Raw genomic sequence first — 21672 nt, forward strand, 5'->3', positions numbered from 1 at the left:
CAGCTCCTGGGCCCAGCACTGTGCATGCCTGTTACTATTAGAGTGTCAGCTCTCCAGCCCAGCGCCGTGCCATCCCCCCCAGGTACCATTAGAGTGTCAGCTTCTGAGCCACGCCCAGTACTCCCCAGCCCTGTTATGATTAAAGTGTCAGCTCCCCGGCCCAGCACCCCACTCACCGCCTCACTAGCCGCTCTATGCCTCCTCACAGCGGTTGAGAATTCAAACTCGGCGCCTGCGCATCGCCCCATCCCTGACCCCGCCCACTCCTCCCAGAGCAACAAACAAGAATCAGCGCCATATTGGTACTCCAACAAGCGGCCAGCCCCCTGCAAGTCACGTTGCACGAGGCGCACCCAAGTCCTCGTCCAATCTGTGCGTCTGAAACTGTCACGTGACGGAAGCGAAATCATTTTGGTACGCCCAAACTCCGCTCCGCCTCACAAGTCCCGATATAAGATAGTCACGTGGTGTAAGACACCCAAGCATGACGTCATAAATAAGCGGGTGACAAGACGGCTTGTTGGTACTTCTGGAAGTGGAAAAGTAAAGATGGCGGATGAGGATGATGATCAGCAGGTGAGATGAAAACATTCAAATATAAAGCGGGGCTTTTGTTAGATTTTTATTGCTCGGTTGGCTTGTTATGTGTTTATTGTTTTCTTACCAATACCTGTATTTTTTTTTCTTTGGGGGGAGGAAATAGTACCCAATTTAAGGCATTGGTGTAGAATATCTGCTTTGTTTACACACGGTAAACCTACAGGGACTCTCTGGGTACAAATAACCCCAGCAGTCTGCACTGTGCATTGTTGTAGCTTTGTTTGACCCCCAGAGTTATTCAACGCACTTCCTGTGCATGGGGTCACAAGACTGCCCCTTTCAAGAGGAATTCCAAATATTGGTGCCGTGTCATTATCAGGCCCAGCTAACCTGTAACCTATGAAAAAAAAAACCTGTCCTATTTTTCAGGAAGGATAAATGTGAAATTGATTTCTGTGCTTTCACCAGTAGATGAGGGTGCCCCATATTAATAAGAAACTGAACTCAAAAGTCGCCCAAAACTAAAAAAATCCACTTATCTTGAATCCTGCAAGGCAGTCAGATCTATGCAGAGGTCTCTTCCATCGGGTCCCGTGTCATCCGGCCATCAATCTTTGAACCGGTGTTCAGGGTGCCGCCATCTTCTCTTCTTCTTCTCCGTTCTCGTCCAGGTGTGAGATCAGGTGACGTAGATGAGGGAAAAAACTTGCCGATCTCCCTGCGCATGCGTGAGATCGGCAATATTTTTCCCTTTTGACAAAGGGGCTCCTTCTGTGCATGCCTGGGATGTTTGGGCATGTGCAGGAGCAGCACCCAAGAGCCTCTGAGATGCATGACATAGGTATCCCGGAAGGCTTTGCGCTCTCATTCATTCTCGGTGCTCCCATTCGCCTAGGCAATCAGGATTTAGGGCACTTATAGAAACAAAACAGATTTTTTACCTTCCATAAAAGGGTTGTCTACTCTATGTAAAATGAAAATTCTGAGTTTATATACGCTTTACGATATCTCTTTATTTCCTACTCCTGTGATAGGTTGACGCTTCTCAGTGTAGACACTGCCATAGGTTCAGGCTGTCAATTAACCTATATTGAATTTGAAAACAAAACCTGGGAACTTCTAATTTATATATAAATAATAATCATCCCATTGTTATAGAGTTTGATAAATATCACTTCTTAGGCACTGTTCCATTTCATTGGTTTTAATTGACCTTTACTTTTCCAGTTTGAGGAGGAGAATGACGACACAGCCGGAGGAGCTGAAGGAGGACCTGGTAGACGAAAGAGACTCTTCTCTAAGGAGTGTAAGTTACTACAAACTAGTGACTAAGCTATACTATGGTGCTATTACAAACTCTTTTGGCAACTGCTAGCTACACAGCATGGCCCAGATTTTATGAATGGGGGCTGTGGTGTGCATAGTTTTATATATTGACTTCCTCACTCATAACCCCATTACACGCACTGCTCCAAGACTTTTCTAGAGCTGCCATAACTCACTGGAATGATCTTCCTCGTCCCATTCGGCTTGTTCCTACTTTCTGCTCATTTAAAAGAGCCCTCAAAACCCAACACTTGAACCTCACCTACCCTTCTTCTTCTGTCTCCTAAACCCGCACTACTCACCCCCCTTTCCCTCCCGTCCTATTGTGTAATACTTCCCCCACGTCTTAGATTGTAAGCTCTTCAGAGCAGAGTCCTCTCCTCCTCCTGTGTCACGGTCTGTATCTGTCTGTCATTTGTAACCCCGATTTAATGTACAACTCTGCGTAATATGTTGGCACTATACAAATAAATGTTTAAATATAAGGGGGAGCAAATAGTGAAAGGTCGTCTGTGTGACCTTCACCCAATATTGGTGTACAGATAAGGAAGCAGAGGCCAGACTCTGAACAAACACTTCACTGTATTGTAACAACAAGATGCTGGGCTCCTCATGATAACCCATTTCCCTCCTAATGAGCCTATTAGTAGAGTTCACTAATAGGACTCTATGCAGAAATTGCACGCAAAATGTGTTAATAGGCAGCATGGTGGCTGGGTGGTTAGCACTCTGGTCTATGCAGTGCTAGGTCCCAGATTGGAATCTTGGCTATGACACTATCTGCATGGGGTTTGCAGCTTCTCTCCGTATCTGTGTGGGTTTCCTCTGGGTATTCAGGTTTCCTCCCACATTCCAAAAACATGCAGTTAGGTTAATTGGCTTCCCCTCAAAATTGACCCTAGACTGTAATAATGACATATGACTATGGTAGGGACATTAGATTGTCAGCTTCTTTGAGGGACAGCTAGTCACATGACTATGGTCTTTGTATAGTGCTGCCTAATATGTCAGTGCTATATAAATTATAAATACTATAATATAATAATAATGGTCACCTCTCATCGGTCTGTGATATGTCTCCTAAACCCTCACTACTCACCCACCATTCCATATCCCCCTCCAATTGTGTGATAGTTCCCCCCCCCCCCCCTTCTAGATTGTAAGCTCTTCAGAGCAGAGTCCTGTCCTCCTCCTGTGTCGCTGTCTATCATTTGATACCCCTATTTAATGTACAGTGTTGCGTAATATTGTGGTGCTATATGAATACTGAGTAATATTAATAATGGGAGTGCCCAGATGAGATGTTCATTATCTCCAAGTTGCAGTAACCATATGGCAGTGCAAATTTTGTGACATGTGGGCTCTATTCCTTCTTATAAGCACAAAGTTACAAGAGCTCAGCTAGGCTACAACTCACCATTGGGTATATAGAGGATACAGAGCTGAATTAAAACTGCAGGGAACCTTTTGTAAGTGCAGTAAATTGTAGCCGCCAATAATGACAAAATCATCCATGCAACTTTCTTATATATACTGGAATCTAATTGGATGCTTTAGGTTAGTACTCTGCGTACATCATCACTTTTTATATTGAGCTCATTATCGGGGGTCTGTTTTTGGCAGCGTCCTCTGACAGTGCTCAGGTCACCATGAAATCTGATGGGGTCGCCTGTACTCATGTCTGCTCTCTCGCTCTCTTGCAGTGCGCTGTATGATGTATGGATTCGGAGACGATCAGAACCCGTATACAGAATCTGTGGATATTCTGGAAGACCTGGTGATTGAATTCATCACTGAAATGGTAGGTATATAGTGTATAATATATACAAATTCATTGTCATTTATCATCGTCTTTATATCAGACATATAATACATTAAATTGTAAGGTCCATACAATTCTGCTATCAGATTGGTAATTTCTATTCAGTACAAAATGGCTTTGCTCTGCAAAGGTTCCTTCCCGACCCCTTCTATAGTGATTTGCTTGCGCTTTCCTACCTTTTCTACTGTTGTCAGTGATCAGGTAGCGGTAACATTTTCGTGATTATGGGACATTGCTTGGGTCTAGTGATTGACAGCTAGACTAGAGCACAGTTGTGTGAGTGGTCACATGCTCCTCCATACCCAGAGGTGGCTGGCATTATCCTCGGCTGAGAGTTATAGTTCATTGTGATGCAACATCTCTACTCGCTGCCCTTGTAAATCTCGCTTTATAAAAGTTAGTGGTCATGTGACCACTTGAGACAACCTTAAAAAGAAGTTATTCTAAAAATGTACGTGCTGCGTATGTTTGTTTTTAAAATCTGAAATAACTAAAAAAAAAAAAAAGACTTTATTACTGCGAGATAAGACAAGTCTTGCTTAAAGTGGACCTGTCTACCTTTACAGGTCTTACAGGATATTGTTGCATATGACAATATACACAATCTGCAAGCAATCCTTTGTTATTGAAAGCAGTCTTTGAGCACCAGTCCAGTTACTGTCTAGTATTAAAATATATCATCCGTCTGCTATAGGCAGGAAGAAGCACTTACCTCATTCTCCCAGTGATCAACTTGCAAAAGTTACTGCAGGGGCTGATCTGTCAGGAATATGAGATAATTAATTCCTTTTGTACAGAGTGCGATCATTTAATATTGATTATCCCACATATGTTTCTCTAGACACACAAGGCCATGTCCATTGGGCGCCAGGGGAGGGTCCAGGTGGAGGACATTGTGTTCCTGATCCGCAAGGACCCACGGAAGTTTGCTAGAGTGAAGGATCTGCTCACCATGAACGAGGAACTGAAACGCGCCAGAAAGGCCTTTGATGAAGCTAACTACGGATCCTGAGCGTTCGTCTGTCATGTCTTTCAAATTAAGCTTTCATCTTCGATTCTAGTGTGTCTCTGTGTGCTCAATGTGTGAGATTTGTTTCTTTTGTGTAAATATTGTAACAAGTAAAACCAATAAACCTTTTATACATATTTCTTTGTATGCGAAGTAATCTGGTGATTGCATATTTATTAAAGGAAACACAGATTCTAGTTGTCAAGCTCTTGTATTTTTGCTTTGGTGTCCCTACTTTCTGATCCCTGAAAGAAATCAATTTTGGAAAATGGGAAATTGATTTTTTTCTTTGACTTTCATTTGTTTCATGGTTCTTCTGAGTAACGACATCTTCACTTCGTCCTTATTTCTCTCACTACAGGTTTACTTTTAAGCCCAACACAGTGAGAGATATAGATAGATAGATAGATAGATATATATTTACATTTTTTTTTGTTTAAACTAAAGATGAAAGCTAAAAGAATAAGTAGGCAGGGGGGTTCTTGATTGCAGAAGAGAACACATGGTCTGACTGCATTTTTTTAAATTTCACCTATCCTTAATGCTTCGTGGTCTCTGCCATCTAGCGCCTCTTCTGGGTTCTAGGTCTGTGAATATTTTGCAAGATTGCAAACAGACAGGGTAAGTATGTGTTATTGCTGGAAGTACATAACCTGTCCTGCAATAAAAATCATACCTGTTTGTGATAGTCCCCCTTGACTTTTCCCTAGACACGGTCTTTTTCCGTTCCTGCAATACCACTATTGGCCACAAGATGTTCTCCAGGTATTGTAATACAGGATGAATTATTAAACAGGATTTATATAGCCCCATCATATTATGCAGTGCTGTACATGAAATAAGGATACTCATCGTGCAGGAGTAAAGTACTGGAGACATGCCATGAACGCAGGGTTTTGTAAAAGCATTCTGAATTGTCTGTAATAAAGAAGAGGTTGATGTTGTATCAGGACCCCAGGGATGAGACTTTTCTGCTGACCAACCTGAATCCATGCATAATTCTGCCACTGTGGATATGAGGAAAAGGGGAGTTGTGCGTGCGTAGCTCAGTGTGCATTAAATGTGTTTATGATAAGGTTTTCCCATCCCTATATGCTTGCTTACATTGTTTTAGTGTCTTAAGTCCTTGGCATCAGAGGGTTTTTTTTTTTTTTTTTTTTTTAATTTTGGAGCCACATGAGCCAGCTGTGCCCCACACAGTAAGGGGAAGTGCACCTCCTGCATATAGAGGGGGGGGGGGGTTATTTTGGATTGCTTGTTGGTATCATTATGGATGTGATGCAATAGTAGGCATTGTACTGTATTTGACAACTGTTGGTACGGGTAAGAAGATAATGTTTTGGAACAAGTTTTTTGGGGAAAGGGGTCTTCCTCCTCCTTTGAATGTAAGCCAAGCATGTTTTAATGACCTTTGGTACCTCTTGGGCTAGCTTGGGAGAGTAATGACTCAATACATGCTGTGGAAAAAATAGGTGTATGGCAAAAGTGTAGCAGTTGGAGGGGCTTAATATACTATGAATAAAAAAAACAAACTGCATATAATGTTGAATGCAGGGGGCAGTAATGTAATATGGCACATCAGTGTTGGAAGTCAGTCCTCTGCTCTGCAAAGTTCAGAGGTCAGGAGACAGCAACAAGAATTTAAAGGTTGAAATGAAGTCTACAGGTTTTTAGGTGTCGGTATATACCACAGGAATAAGTAACAAATATTAGTGGGGTCAGAAGTGTGTAATGCAGAGGTCAGGAGTGCCTGACATACAGTATATTATTATTACATAGTATTTATATAGCACCAACATATTATGCAGTGCTGTACAAGTCAATAGTCATGTCACTAACTGTCCCTCAAAGGGGCTCACAATTGAGTGTCCCTACCATAGTCATATGTCATTAATACAGTCTTAGCTTAATTTAGGGGGCAAGCCAATTAACCTAACCATGTTTTTGGGATGTGGGAGGAAACCTACATAAACACGGGGAGAACCTGCAAACTATAGTGTCCTGGCTGAGATTCCAACCTGTGGACCCAGCACAGCAAAGGCCAGAGTGCTAACCACAGCCACCATGCTGCCTGTACGTCTCCCTACTTCCTTAGGCTAAAATCGCCTGCAGTACAAATTTCCTCCAGAAAATTCACATGAGATGCAGCTGCCTGGCAGAGTAAGGGCGTTTCCCAGGTATTTACTTGGCTGTGCCCTCTGTGCTCTGCAATATATATTGCCACTAAGGTCTGGGGGGCTCTCTCCCCTAGCCAAAATCTCACCCATTCATGGGGACATTCCTTCCCCTGCCCAAAGTCCACTTTTGACCAAAGTCTCTTAAAGAAACCTTTCAACAATCAGCCACCTCCGCCCCCCACACCTGCATATTAGACAAAAGCTAAGACTACTATTGCAAATCCAGAGGCAGCAGCTATTTGTTCCTTCAAGTTGCAAATGCAGCACGAGAGGTGGTGCTTTGTGGCCATATTGAAGGAGCAACAAAGGATTGCATAACAAAGGCAGAAAGCTGGCGTGTATCCATAATGTGCTCCATGTCGTGCATGGACAACATCTACATGGGGTGGAAGGGTAATAAAGAGATCCTATGAAGCTCAAAGCCCCGGTCAGTGGCTCTGTATCTTCTTTTGGACCCTTTATTACACTGATCTTTGGCTGCTGTCCTGGGCTCTGGAATGAGGTCATAAACCAAGACTGGAGATGACATTCTCCATCAAAATCCCATAAAAATGGAAGACCATTGTAAACATCAGCCAGAGTTGTATTTTCATACAGAAGACATGTAACTAAGTAGGCAAATTGTTATATAAGCATTCAAGAAGCCATCAAATGTTTATAGCAAGCCTAGTAAAATGGCTGTCTGTCTCTCACAGATGCTTGGGTTATGCAATGAGTAAGATAGAGAATATTAGAATGATAAAATTTAAAAATATTACACTATTAAGGGAACGCCTGGCATACAAATATTACGTCTCAAGGTTTAATATTTATAAAATACACAAATCCATTGGCCCATGGCCGACAATGATCCATTTCTTTGTTTTCCATTGCTGAAATGTGGGCAGCTATTCTTATATTCTAATGTGCAAAACAGAACTAGTGGTGGGCATTGATCCTGCATTGTACATAACATATGTGACTATAGTGAAAAAATAGTGAACCCAAGGCACCAGATTTAACTACAGGAACTTGGGGAGAGGTGGAAAGCCTAGACAGCATGGTGGCTCAGTGGTTAGCACTCTGGCCTTTGCTGTGCTGGGTTCCAGGTTCAAATCTCCTCCAGGACATTATCTGCATGGAGTTTGCAGGTTCTCCCTGTGTGGGTGTACTCTGGTTTTCTCCCACATTCCAAAAACATGCAGTTAGGTTACTTGCCTCCTCCAACATATAGACCTATGCCTATGATGGGACATTAGATTGTTAGCTCCTAGATTAGGCAGTTAGTGATATGACTATGAACTTTGTGCAATGCTGCATAATATAACATTATATTATATAATATTATATGACTGTGGAATAAGGTAGGTGCTCCTCTGTATTACATCACTAAAAAAACAAGCATTATTTTTGTGTTATTTAGGGAAGATTGGTATTTATTTTAAATATATTATAATATATCTATATTTAGTACAGATATTTAAACTATGAACCAATATGTGTAAAAGAGTAGTGTTTAATGTGCTCTGTCTTGGAGAACCTTGGTTGTAACAAAGGACCAATAGTAAAGGACCAAAAACTAAAAAGTTTATTGACAAATTATGGTATATATCAACAATATTTACAGAAAAGGGAGAAAAGGTGAAGGTTATATTGGAAAGGGATGGGAGAAAGAAGGGGTCTAACTCTTTACCTAGCCCATGGACATTCTCTCTCTCAAAACCAAACCAGTGTTTTCACACCTTGAACCTCCCCCATCTGCAAGTCCAGGACGGACATTTTATTGCACCATTGTTGCACCAGGAGATCCCAGGGCAAAGTTCCCCATTGTCCTAGGCTTAATATTGTTCTCAGGGCCCCTTCCAGGATGACGGAAACAATGGTAATCAGGTTTGGGAGGGAAATACCACCTGGGGGGCAAACTGGCCAATGTGTTGATGATTGACAAACTTCCCCTCATGGAAGATCACTCTCTGGCCCTGATTTATTAAAGTTCTCCAAGGCTGAGGCGAGAATACACTCTCATCAGTAAAGCTTGGTGATCCAGCAAACCTGGAATGGAACTGGTCCAGGACATTTGCTAACAATAAGCTAATGACTTTTAGGAAATTCATTCCAGGTTTGCTGGATTACCCAGCTTCATTGATGAAAGTGTATTCTCTCCAGCCTTGGAGAACTTTAATAAATCAGGGCTATTGTCTCTCTTCTGCAATCATTTACAGGTTGTTTTAGGGTCTGTATCTGTCTAAGGCTACGTACACATGTGTTCTAATTGGCTTTCATGATCCAACGCCTAATAACTGCACGATGCATTACCGACCAATGTACATACAGCACCATTCTGCTCTATGGAGAGAGGAGTGGGGAGAATGACAGAGCAACACCCCGCTGTGCTCTCTCTTCACTTCCATTACTGTCTTTCAGACGATAGACGACGGGCACTGTACACAAGCAAGATTCTCGTCCGATATTCAGTCAGACGATTATCGGACATGAACCATTGCACATGTGTACCTAGCCTAAGGCTACATACACATGTGTAATAGTTGTCTTGAAAGGGATCTTTCACGATCCTTTCCAAAGACTGCACAAAGCATGATCGAGCTCTGTACATACAGCACCATTCTGCTCTATACACAGGGGAGGGGGGAAAATGACACACCACTGCGGTCTCTCCCCTTCACTTGCATTACGATCGTTCGTCCTCCATCGTTCGTGGATTCACCAGGATGGTAATTCGCACGACGAGTGCTGTACGAGCCTTGAGCTGATCATCGGGCGAGAACCATTGCATGTTTGTACGTAGCCTTAAACTAAAATTAAAAAGGTAGACAACCCTTTTTAAAAGGGGAAGGGTTAAAAAAAAAGAAAGGTGAAGCCCTTTCCCTTATATCTTGACCGCAGCGGCAATCAGAGGGAATGGAAATGCCGAGCCTCCTGGGATACCTATATGATGGATCCCAGGAGGTTTCTGGCGGCTCCTTTGAGCATGCCCGATCGCAGGCATGTGCAGAAGGAGATTTTTGTTCAAAGGGGTAAAAAAAAATAATAATTTCAGGCATGCGCAGTGAGATTGTCATTCTTTTTTTCCTATCTACGTCTCCTAACCTTGTACCTGCATAGTGTCAGACCGGGTGACGTAGGAAGGAGGCGGAAGAAGAGCAAAGAAGGTGGCGGAGACCCTGCCCCAAAGAGCTTACAATCTACTATTATGAGAGAATGTGAGATGGGCCAGGATATAAACGGACTGAATGACAAACCTCATCTTCTGTATGCTTTTCAATGATTTGAAGATAAGGAGTGCAAAATAATTAAACTACATTGGATGCAGATCATACTACAAACCTCTACAACAGGCGTTGGCAAACTTGTTGGACTACTGGGCCAGTGCAGGAGGTTAGGCCATTACACTAGGCTAGAAGAAACAAGGGTGTCCAAGGAAAGGTTTTTTCCAACCGTGACTGCAAACTAGCAGCCTCAGTCATCCACGGTGTGGTCTCTGTACGTGTGCGCGCTCTTGGCTTCGAAATGCCCCCTGGGATTCGACTGCTTAAAAGTGCTGTTGGTGTCCTTGCACACTAAACACAGGGCTTTGTTGCCGCCTAGGACGAAGAATAATATGTCAGTTCATTCGGGGTTGAAGACATGACATTCGAGGTCAACCTTCAGGAGACTGGTAGCTGCACGTTGCTTCTGCTCTTTAGGCATAGTAATGGGGGTTACTGTGCGGGGACAACTCATTTAGGCCCGATCCAACAATCAATTACTAGGGGGGCGTTAGGTTGGACTGAAATACTGGCTAGGCCATATCTGGGCTAAAGGTCGGAGTTTGCCTACACCTGCTCTACAACATTGACCATAATACAACAATCTCTCATCACAAAGGAAAATCACAAGGGGGTAAATCATTTTATTTATGGTATATTGGTGACTTCAGGGACATTTTTGGTGTAAGTGATTTCAGTTGTGTACAATGTTTTACTTTTATTCAGATTTTCTGTCACAGAAAATAACCACAAAGCCTTTTGGGCCTTGGGGTGTCAATATGGCCGCCGTCCTCGAGGTGAAGCAAGATGGCGGCTGTAGTACGGCGTCCTGGAGGGCTCATTCCCCTCCCTCCACTAGTCACATGATCTGTCATCAGGCGGAGATTCCTTTACCAGAAGCGTCGATGGGGCGCATGCGCAGTTCTCTTCACACGCAGGGCTAATACCGGCTGCGGCGGTGAGCTGGGCCTGTGACCAGCAGCGGAGAGCGGGACACAGCGGGGACACGGAAACCACTGCGGGGATACAGCGAACACACAGACAGGTAAGAACTGGCGAATATAAATACATCCGGCCTGCGCTGTAGGTGGGTCGGCTGGTGTGCCCGGGTGCGGGTTGTACCATCCGGGGCTGTCTAAGGGGGGAGGGGGATCACCGACCGGAGCGAACCATTGTGTGTAACACTAATAATGTTATTAATATTATTATTATTATTGGGGTGTGTGCAGGGAGCGCCCATCATAGTGTCACCCCGTCTGTGTGTATTGTAATATGGTCACTGAGCTGTGTATGGGCATTTATATTATTATTATTATTATTATTATTATTATTATTTCTCTATGTATTATATGTGTGACATGTGCAGTGATCACTGATCTGTATATGAAACTTTTATTATTATTATTAATATTATTAGGGGTGTTGTATTAGTGATCTCTCACCTTGTTATTGGCTATAAATCCAACAAAAATCATTATCATAATAATAGCGACCCCCCATCCATATGTATTATATGTGTCACATGTGCAGTAATCCCTGATCTGTATATGACATATTTATTTTATTATTGGGGTTGTATTGAATTGGTGACCTCTTACTTTGTTATTGGGTAAAAATCCAACAAAAATCATTATCATAATAATAATAGTGACCCCCCCCCCATCTATATGTAATATATGTGTCACATGTGCAGTGATTACTGATCTGTATATGGAACTTTTTTTTATTAATATTGGGGTTATGTTGTATTTAGTGACCTCTTACTTTTTATTGCCCATAAATCCAATAAAAGTCATAATAATTGTGACCCCCCCCCCAATCTGTGTATAATATTTGTATCATTACCATGTGAATTTATCCCTGGTCTGTATATGGAACATTTATTATTTATTTTGTTATTATTCTTATTATTGGAATTGTGTTGTTTTTAGTGATCTCTTATTTTGTTATTGGCTAAAAATCCAACAAAATCATCATAATAATATTAATATGACCCCGCACCTGTTTGTAGTATATGTGTCACCACCAATTATCACCATGTGCAATGATCCCTGATCTGTATATGGAATATTTATTATTAATATTGGGTTGTTGTATTCAGTGACCTCTTACTTATGTATCTGCTATAAATCTTAATAAAATAACATAATAATCATAGAGTGACCCCATCTTCCTATTTGGTGCCATGTGCAATATTTCCTGATTTGTATATGGAGTATTTTTTATTATTATTATTATTATTATTATTATTATTTGGGTTGTGTTGCATTTAGTGACTTCCTACTTCTTGTATTGGCTATAAATCAGAAATCATCATACGGTAGTAAAAGTATAATAGTCGCCCCATCTGGATGTAATATAAAATGTATCCGGTATTAATAATGTATGGCCGGTGCGATCTACAGGGACCTCTCCCCCTCTGTGCTATCCCTATATCTAATAATAATATTAAACCAAGGTGACCCCATATGGAACATTATTAATATTGGGGTTGTGTTGTATTCAGACTTCTTACTTTATGTATTGGCCATTAATCAAAAACCCATTATCATAGTAATAGCTCTCTCCTCCAATGACCGACTAATGACTTCCTCACTCATAACCTCATCACACGCACGCCTCCCAGACTTTTCTAGGGCTGCCCCCACTCTTTGGAATGGGTGTCAGGGAAGGGGGAGTGGCTTCCATGTCACCGGTCTGTTATTTGCAACCCTTATTTAATGTACAGCGCTGCATAATATGTTGGCGCTATATTAATCCTGGCTAGAGAAAAGTGCCGGGCGGTGGGGCCGGGGAGAACACTGCCATGTAAAATATTTCTGATCTGTATATGGAGCATAACTATTATTATTATTAGGGTTGTTGCTATATTCACTAATTTCTATATATTTAGGAATATTCATTATAATAAAATTGCAACTCTCATCCGTCTGTATTTTACCCCCTTTAATCAAATCTCCTTGTCAGGATCTTCCTGATGTGTATTTGGCGCAAAAATATTATTATTATTATTATTATTGGGGTTGTGCTGTGACCACTGATTTCTAACTCTTAGAATTCTCTACATTAATCCTCATAATAATGGTGTGACCCCCTCTCTGTGTGAGTTATAATTTGTTCCTCTCATGTTTTCTCTATATGTCATTATTGCTATAAATTTACCACTAATATATTAATTTGCTATCTGGGTGCTGCTGTTTTTTATTCCCACCATTGGTATCACCTATAGAAATAATTGCAATGTTCCCATTATTAATATTCATGGTGGTGGCAGGACATTATCTGCATGGAGTTTGCATGTTCTCCCCGTGTTTGTGTGGGTTTCCTCTGGGTACCCCAGATTCCTCCCACATTCCAAAAACATGCAGTTAGGGTAATTGGCTTCTCCATAATTGGCCTTAGACTGTAATAATGACATATGACTATGGTAGGGACATTAGATTGTAAACTCCTTTATGGCTAGCTAGTCACATGACTATGGACTTTGTACAGCGCTGTGTATTATGTCAGCGCTATATAAATACTGTGTAATAATAATCATCACCTCTCATTGGTCTGTGTTTTATCTATAATCATTACCCTGTACAAATATTCCTGGCCATTTCTGTGCGTGTGTGTGTGTGTGTATATATATATATATGTGTATATATATATATATATATATATATATATATATCAGTGTTTTCCCCAGCCCGTTTTAGCTGGGTGCACACCCGGCACTTTTCAGCAACCACCCGTCTGTTTTTGGGTGGTTACTGAAGAATTGGGTCACAATTCATGGGCCTCCACGCGCCTACAATTTCTTCCCACCCGGCTTAAAAACAATTCTGGGTTAAGCACTGTATATATTTATATATAAACCCATTATTATTATTATTATAATCTGGGCGCTGGGTCTTTCCTTCTTACCATATGTGTCACCTATAGGGATAACACCAATGTCCCCAATACTAATATTCATGTATGGTGACCCCTCATTGGTCTGTATTACATATATCACCTTTAATTAGTAATGCAGAATATTTATGATCTGTTTTGTATATGAAGACCCATTATTATTATTATTATTAATATTATTATTATTGGGATCTGAGTCCCCAATTCTTACCAACAATACTTTTAGCAATAATCACATACGGTGACCCCTCATTAGCCTGTATTACTCTCCTTTAATCAATCACATCCATGTATAATGATTCCTGATCTGTTCTGTATATATAGTCATCATTCTCCTGCTGAGAAGAGATAACAGCAACCTAATACCAATAATATTCATTGGTTCTATATATACCGAATCAGGAATAATTCTGCATGGAGTTTGTTTATAACAGCGGTCGCCAACCAGTGACATGCAAGAACATTTTGGTGGTCCTCAGACATTATTTGCAATTTTTATGTTTTATTAATATTAAAACAAAAATATTCTTATATTCTGAATGACAATTTTCACCTTTATATTGCACTAAATTAACAAACTGTACTAGAGACGGAAAAACAAGGCAGGCGCAGCGTGACGTCCGTGTAGTGTAAAGTTGTATGAGGCGAACGTTGCCGAGCCGTACGCTTCAGTATTGTTTCCACCATTACAACATTACCCCGCTCCGCCAATACCGATTCTCATCCCATTGTTTTATTTGTTTATTTCTCAGATGTTCTTTTAGGTAAGTTTGACCTTAGCTGTGTATTTTCTATAACTGTTATATTTAATGGCATCAAATAGTTTGGCTTTGATAATTATCATTTCTTGTTTAGTGTTAGAATGAAATAAACCCTTAATGAGTGAGACAAAGCAAACAAATATTTACCATTTCCTTAGTAATACCAAAGATAAGGGAAGTAATGATAATAGTAACAATAGTAATACTTCCCTGAACCGTGAGCTGATCAATCAATCAGAGCCGCCACAGTCCTTGTCAGCACCATGAGGAAGATTATTATTTTACAAATGTATTTATCTTTTTTTTTTTTAATTATATTGTTATCTTTTTGATTAAAATCACAGGAATATAAAATTATGAATTTAGTGGTCGGAAAGGTATTTGACTATAAGATATCATAATGCAGGCTAATGTGAGGGGTCACCATACGTGAATGTTAAACATGGGGACATTGCTATTATTTCTATAGGTGATGCCAATGGTGAAAAGAAAAGGCATCACCCTAATACTAATAATGAACAATATATACAGAAGACGACCGGAATAATTGTATATAATAAATACAGAAAAATAGAATAACGGAGGCAGGTGGTTGTGTAGTCTATTTAATGTACAGCGCTGTGTAATATGTTGGCGCTATATAAATCCTGTTTAATAATAATAATAATAATAATAATAGTGTGTGTGATCAGAAACAATGGCATTCCCTGCAAGTATTATCCGAAAACACGAGATCAGTCGTAATCACCGGCCGCCACTTATCATTGAATTGTTCCTAATCAAATGAGCAGCACATTGAATAGAGATTGGTGATTGGCTAGTGGTGATACTGCCCCCTATTTGTGAGCTGTGTGAACTACAACCTTAGAGGTCAGATGCAGGTCAGTGAACTCTTTCTGATCTGCCTCAGTAGTTTGGCATTCTTAAAGAGCAAAGACACCTGCAGATGTCTGACGACTTTTCCATGGGCGTTTATTATCTGACGTGTACTTAGCTTTAGCAATGGGAATGTAAAACCCATCTGAAGCATATGATACCTCACGGACATAGATACCCATCCATCGTCCCAGTAAGAGCTGCAGGCACCAATCTGATTCCAGTCCTCTTTCTTGTTAGTGGCTCCCCCTGCTGGTGGCTAGTGGTATTTACTTTTGATCACCAGTCACTGCAGCAATATAGGGAGCAACGGGACACCAGCTGTTTTACCCCCATATTGTGTGAATCGGATCAGTTTTGTGAGCCTGCCCAGAACAAATTTTGGCCACTGGTCTTTTGGATAAGAAAGTAATTCTGGTGATCCCCTGATGGGGGCATTGTAGTATATTCTGTAATGGAAGTGATATTTAGCATTTTATATATTGAATGATCTGTGGGGTTTTGGGAGCTGAGATAAGATTTGTAAATACCCCCCTCCTAGTATAGTGGTTTATCCCACCATCTGTAAAATGTGCAAGCCTGCAGAAGAAACCACTGTGTTCTGGGGGGTGGGGGTCAGTCCACTGAAAGGGTTTGTATTCCCACTTTGGAGGGAGCAGAGCAACAAAAGTGTCTTAATACATCTGCCTCCAGACAGGGCAGTATAATCAGGGGCATCTCTATGGTGATAGGGTAATTATGGTATAAATGTAATTGTACATGTATTTTGTATGATGGAGGTTTATCAGCTTCACTTTGCAAAATGAGATCACCGAGAGAGATTCAGGCTCGTGAGTTCCGGCTCTGAGGTTCTCAGGCCCGGAGGTGTCAGAACCCCACTGAGACCTCCACAGATACCACAGCCAAACTAATTTGCACTTAGCTCTCCTCAGCAGGAATGATAAAGCAGAACTACTAATAATCAGCCCATTATATGATCAAATTAAACAAAAATGCTGCAATATTCTTCTTCAAAACTGCAGATTTCCCCTTCAGGTTCTCCCCCGTGAATGGACAGTGATGTGAGAAGCAGCGCAATGATTAGCTCAGCTCTCTTCATATCAGCCCCCTCTTATTCTTTCTCCTATATTCCTTCCCTGCTGTACAAATTCCTGGAGTTGAATTTATTACAGAGCTGCAATAATTAGTGTATTGTACATTAGGGCCTGGGGTTCTGCTTTATTAATCTTGAGCTATAGAGCTTTGTACACAGAGATATTGATAAGATTCGTCATTTCCTACTGAACTTTCCATAATTACATGCAGAAAATCCTAACTGTGCCTGGATGGTGTTTAGAATAAATACTGCCAAATACTTGGCGGAGGGGGCACAGTACGAAGTTGGTCATGTGACCAATAACTTGCTGGAAAATACCGGCATGCCTCATAAATCCTCCGCGGAGCCTCCTGTTTATACCATGTGAGGGGGTTTGGATTTTAACAAGAATTTGTGACAGGTTGGTGTCTGGAATGCTGTGTCTGATTGAATGCTTCCTGCTCAGATTACATCACTGCTCTGTACTGGACTGATAAGCACCCTAAATCCGGACGCCATATTGTTTTTTTTTTTGGTAGGTTAGAGGGTAAAATTTGCAGGATTCTTGCTGAAAACATAACAGCACCCTGACCTGGTGCAAGCAGTGGGCTTGGTTTTGGGGGGCTATGCAAATATCACAAAGCCTTGATAAGATTGGTCAGTCTGGAGAAGTGGGCGGTCCTAGGCAGGGTGCATGTGTTTATACAGTTTGCACAGAGATTCACCCAAAGCCATGCAGCTTTCACTTTCCTTTGTTGGTATGTCTCAGTAAACCATGTATTGTAACCATGTTTACTATAAGATTACTGTTGTTGTGGCCGTATCTACCTGTGACCTTCACACCGTCACGTATCGCTTCACTTGTTTCCTGGTCCTGAAGGTAATATAAAGCACAGGGATGGTGGGAGTGACTGCTGGGGGGGGCTTTAAATATGGCCGCTGCATGGGGATAGGAGCTACACCTGTCCAATGATAACCTTGTTGTTTTGTCAGCCCCCTCATTTGTTTTTGTGTTGATCCCAGAGGTGCTATGGCAGGACACACACTCACACTCCAATTGGCTTATCACTATGATGGGCAGCCTCACTGGCCAATAGGAATTTGCAAAAGGTAGGAAGGGGTGGGAAAACTTCTGCATTGTCAGGAAGTGTAGTAGCTGAACGGAATGAGGACCTGGAGCTGTGGCAGGAAAATTTTGAAGTTTGCACATACCTTTTTAAGTAGCTCCTTTATTTACCTTGTGATACCCCTAAAATCTTTGCAACTGCTCATTTTTTATTCTGATTTGTGGACTATATCTCTAAACCTACACCCTGGACTCGTTCACACGGGAGTGATTGGGCATGGTGGGCTCCATCACTGGTTTTTTGTTTCAGGATTGCTGAAGAAGGTGACGTGCAGGTCAGCGGCAGCTCTTATGTGTTCTGAATGATCTCAGACTGACGTCACAGGCTTTGTATATCGGCTTATGAAAGGCCCCGGGCCCTGAATGTCCTGGTTTCCTGACAGTATAATAGGAATGTGGGCTGGGAGCCCGCCACTGTCACACACACACACACACAAGCCATTACCGGAGAATTGTATCCGGCTAATTTTAGAAGCCAATGATGTCGCCATTGTTTCAGTCTTCCGTCATAGATTATCATTAGCTGATGTCATCCCCTGTGTGGGGATCGGTGATGTCATCTCCTGTGTGGGGATCGGTGATGTCATCTCCTGTGTGGGGATCGGTGATGTCATCTCCTGTGTGGGGATCGGTGATGTCATCTCCTGTGTGGGGATCGGTGATGTCATCTCCTGTGTGGGGCGGAGGGGGGGGGGGGATCAGCTCATCTCTGCAGTTTCCCCCTATCCGTATGCTTATTACCCGCACAACTGATTGGCTCTTTTTGCTTGCTGTTTCTGCTTTACGGACTCCTGGTCTGCTGTACAGGGGCTGAAATTCTTGCAAAGGGGATCAATGAGCAGTAGGGACCCAGACACCAATCCTTGAAGAAGGTGCAACGCTTAGCAATCCTTTTACTACATATTCCAGTTTTAGCTGTGGGAACTCCTTACTTCTGTACAGCAGTACTATTATCTTGGCGCTGTATGATGATCGGCCTCTGGGGGGCGTGTCCTTGACATGTTCACAGGAAGTGGGATAAATGATGCTGGACAACCAGCAGCAGCAAGGAGTGGCCTGAAGGGGCCAGCACCGGATAGAAGGCAAGTATTGCAATGCAAGATGCAAAGAAGTTAAATATTTTTAAATGCAGCGGTGAATGTTCCTCTTGTCTTGTATAGGAGGACAGATCAGCATGAACACACACGTTTCCCCCCATACATTGCATTGTGTGATGATCCCAGCTGTATAATTGAATTGCTTTTATTAGCGGAACGCCAGACATGCGAGCCGCAGCCACTGAGTCATCAGTCCGTTCCTGGAGGTCCCGGAGGAGCAGCCAGTCGGCTCTACTAATTGATTTTGTCATTAAAGCCGTCTGAGAGCGCTGTGAGGTCATCGCTTGGTGGTGAAAGTTCTGCATCCCCTGAGAATCCTCCAGGTCTAAATTGTATCCCCCCCCCCACCATTGCTTGTCACGCCTCATCTAAGGGTCCAAGATTTCCTATCTTCAATTAACATGTATATAAAGTATGTGTAGAAGGTGAGGACATGGGTTTGCTTTGGGTCACTTGTTTTCATTTCTGCTGGTGCTGCCGTTTTTTTTTTTTCATTCTTCTCATTAAAGATCGTAAAAAATTCAAATGAGCAGAAAAATGAAAAGTGCAATCAAAGTGGAGAATCCCATGTTGCCTGACCTTGGAAATCCCCAGGGTGTGGCAAGGAGCTCATGGAAGGGTGGCGCTGCTGGGAGCTCGTGGAAGGGTGGCGCTGCAGGGAGCTGGTGGAAGGGTGGCGCTGCAGGGAGCTGGTGGAAGGGTGGCGCTGCAGGGAGCTGGTGGAAGGGTGGCGCTGCGGGGAGCTGGTGGAAGGGTGGCGCTGCGGGGAGCTGGTGGAAGGGTGGCGCTGCGGGGAGCTGGTGGAAGGGTGGCGCTGCAGGGAGCTGGTGGAAGGGTGGCGCTGCTGGGAGCTGGTGGAAAGGGGCACAGCAGGCACCTCATGGAACAGGGCGCGTATGTTTTTGTTGCTTGAAACAAACTTTCATGATTGTTTCCAGTGACAGGTAAACAAGTGTTGTACACACAGCGCCCCTTCTGTTCTATGGAAGGGAATACAAGCCAGTAGCACCCGGCTGTGCTCTCTTCCATTGACATACATAGCGGTTGTTATGAATGCCGTTGAGCATCCAGCGTCCACCAAACTTGCAGAGTTCTAGCCGAGATTCGAACCTGAGACGCAACGCTGCAAAGGCCAAAGTGCTAACCACCGAGCCACAGAGGATGTAACCCAATCCAGGGAAAATGTTTAGGATGCTGAGGTTGCTGCCCCGCAAGTTCATGTGAAGTTCACTCTGCTTAGCACATCAACAAGTGTGAAACTTCTCCTATATGTTATATGGAGAAAGCTACGACGGTATTCTCTTCAGAATTTTATTCTAGAGGGGGTTGGGAAGAAGTTGTAGGTGGGTGGCAGCCCCTGTATGGTGACTCAGCTTTTCAGAAACCACCCAATCACAACCGGGTGGTCACTGAAAAGTGCTGGGTGGTGCGCCCAGCTAAAGGGGGCCGGGGAGAACACTGAGCGATATCTGACCACAGGAGACCAATATTAGTCAGGCTTATACTAAAGCAGAACTCTGCAGGGTTTTTATTTTGCTCCATCCTCACTCATACCTGAAACAGTGAATGCTGGAAATTCTTTTACACCAATGGATTGTAATGGAGAATTACAAATAATGCCCAGTGACTGTTACATTGATTGTTTTTTCATGCACATCGGTGTGCAGAATCTGCGCAGGATGAATAAAGATGAAATCAATATTCAGCAGTTTTAAATCTATAACGATTAATTTTTTGTTTCTTCTCCGCAGCAACCATGACGAGCTCAGGAAAGGAAAACTCTCGGATGAAGAGCTACAAGAACAAGTCTCTGAATCCAGATGAGATGCGACGAAGGCGAGAGGAGGAGGGGCTACAGCTGCGCAAACAAAAGCGAGAAGAGCAGGTGAGTAATTGTGAGGATGGAGGGGCTTCCCAATCTAATCCTGCTGGTCCTCTTTCAGTCACGGGAATGCAAAGTCTCTCTGCAGCTTCTCTAAAGCCCCATGCACCTTTGGCAGTGGTTTTTGTTGGGCTCAGACAGGTTTTGCATTACCGCGCAGGGTTATAGGATGCAAAACCTGCTCGAAGCAATTCGGAGGCGGCTCAAGTACAGGTCATATACACCTCTCAGATGCTGAATGGTTTGCAGGGGGTCTGGGACTGATGTCAAGTTTATGCAACCCCAGAACGCACCCACATAGCTCCTAATGCCGTCTTAACATTTATGCAATGCAGGAACATGGTAAACCACATTTTATTCATTTGGAAAGTCACTCTAAAATGCACTCAATGCATGTGCTTTGTGCTGCACTTTATGGGGAAAAAAAGGAAAAGATCCCATGATAATATGAATCTCAGAATGTGCTACATTCCTCCAGAGAGATATGAGGTCGGCTTTACTGTTTTGAGTACCACAATCTATAAAGTAAATGTCTGTAGGTCTTTTGCTACCACATTTTAATGCAGGCATCTCCAATACAAAAGCAGGTAAATCTTGGTATCCCTTTGTTCCCTACAAATGTACATTATATTTTTGCCACTAGGGGTGCTGTGCAAAGTTTAGGAACGACTTTGCTAAAAGAGGGAAACGGAACCTTCAGGTGCCTCTAGCTTGTACATTGCATTGTTAATGGGGATTGTTACAATGCTGTGCTTTCCTGAAAGCTCCCTTAGGATTTCCCATGCCAGCCTTGAACATGTTAGGCACCTGTTTAATAGGTTCAGTGTTCATGTCAGAGC

General features: G+C 42.5%; 2 protein-coding genes across 2 annotated transcripts in view; both read left to right on the forward strand.

Moving 5' to 3' along the window:
- The first annotated feature begins 430 nt into the window (after positions 1-430).
- On the forward strand, positions 431-4894 carry TAF13 (TATA-box binding protein associated factor 13). Its single transcript, XM_072398447.1, has 4 exons — positions 431-576; positions 1768-1846; positions 3570-3667; positions 4530-4894. Exons 1-4 carry the CDS (start codon positions 550-552, stop codon positions 4698-4700), a joined length of 375 nt encoding a protein of 124 aa, XP_072254548.1. The 5' UTR covers positions 431-549; the 3' UTR covers positions 4701-4894.
- A 6134-nt stretch (positions 4895-11028) lies between these two features.
- Positions 11029-21672, forward strand: part of KPNA1 (karyopherin subunit alpha 1) — a 29201-nt gene continuing 18557 nt past the window's right edge. The window contains exons 1-2 of the mRNA XM_072422742.1: positions 11029-11164; positions 20703-20836. Coding sequence (XP_072278843.1) covers positions 20708-20836 — 129 coding nt within the window. The 5' untranslated portion in view covers positions 11029-11164; positions 20703-20707. The remainder of the gene's footprint in view (positions 11165-20702; positions 20837-21672) is intronic.

Source organism: Pyxicephalus adspersus, chromosome 1, assembly GCF_032062135.1.
Source record: "Pyxicephalus adspersus chromosome 1, UCB_Pads_2.0, whole genome shotgun sequence".
In the NCBI taxonomy this organism is placed as follows: domain Eukaryota; kingdom Metazoa; phylum Chordata; class Amphibia; order Anura; family Pyxicephalidae; genus Pyxicephalus; species Pyxicephalus adspersus.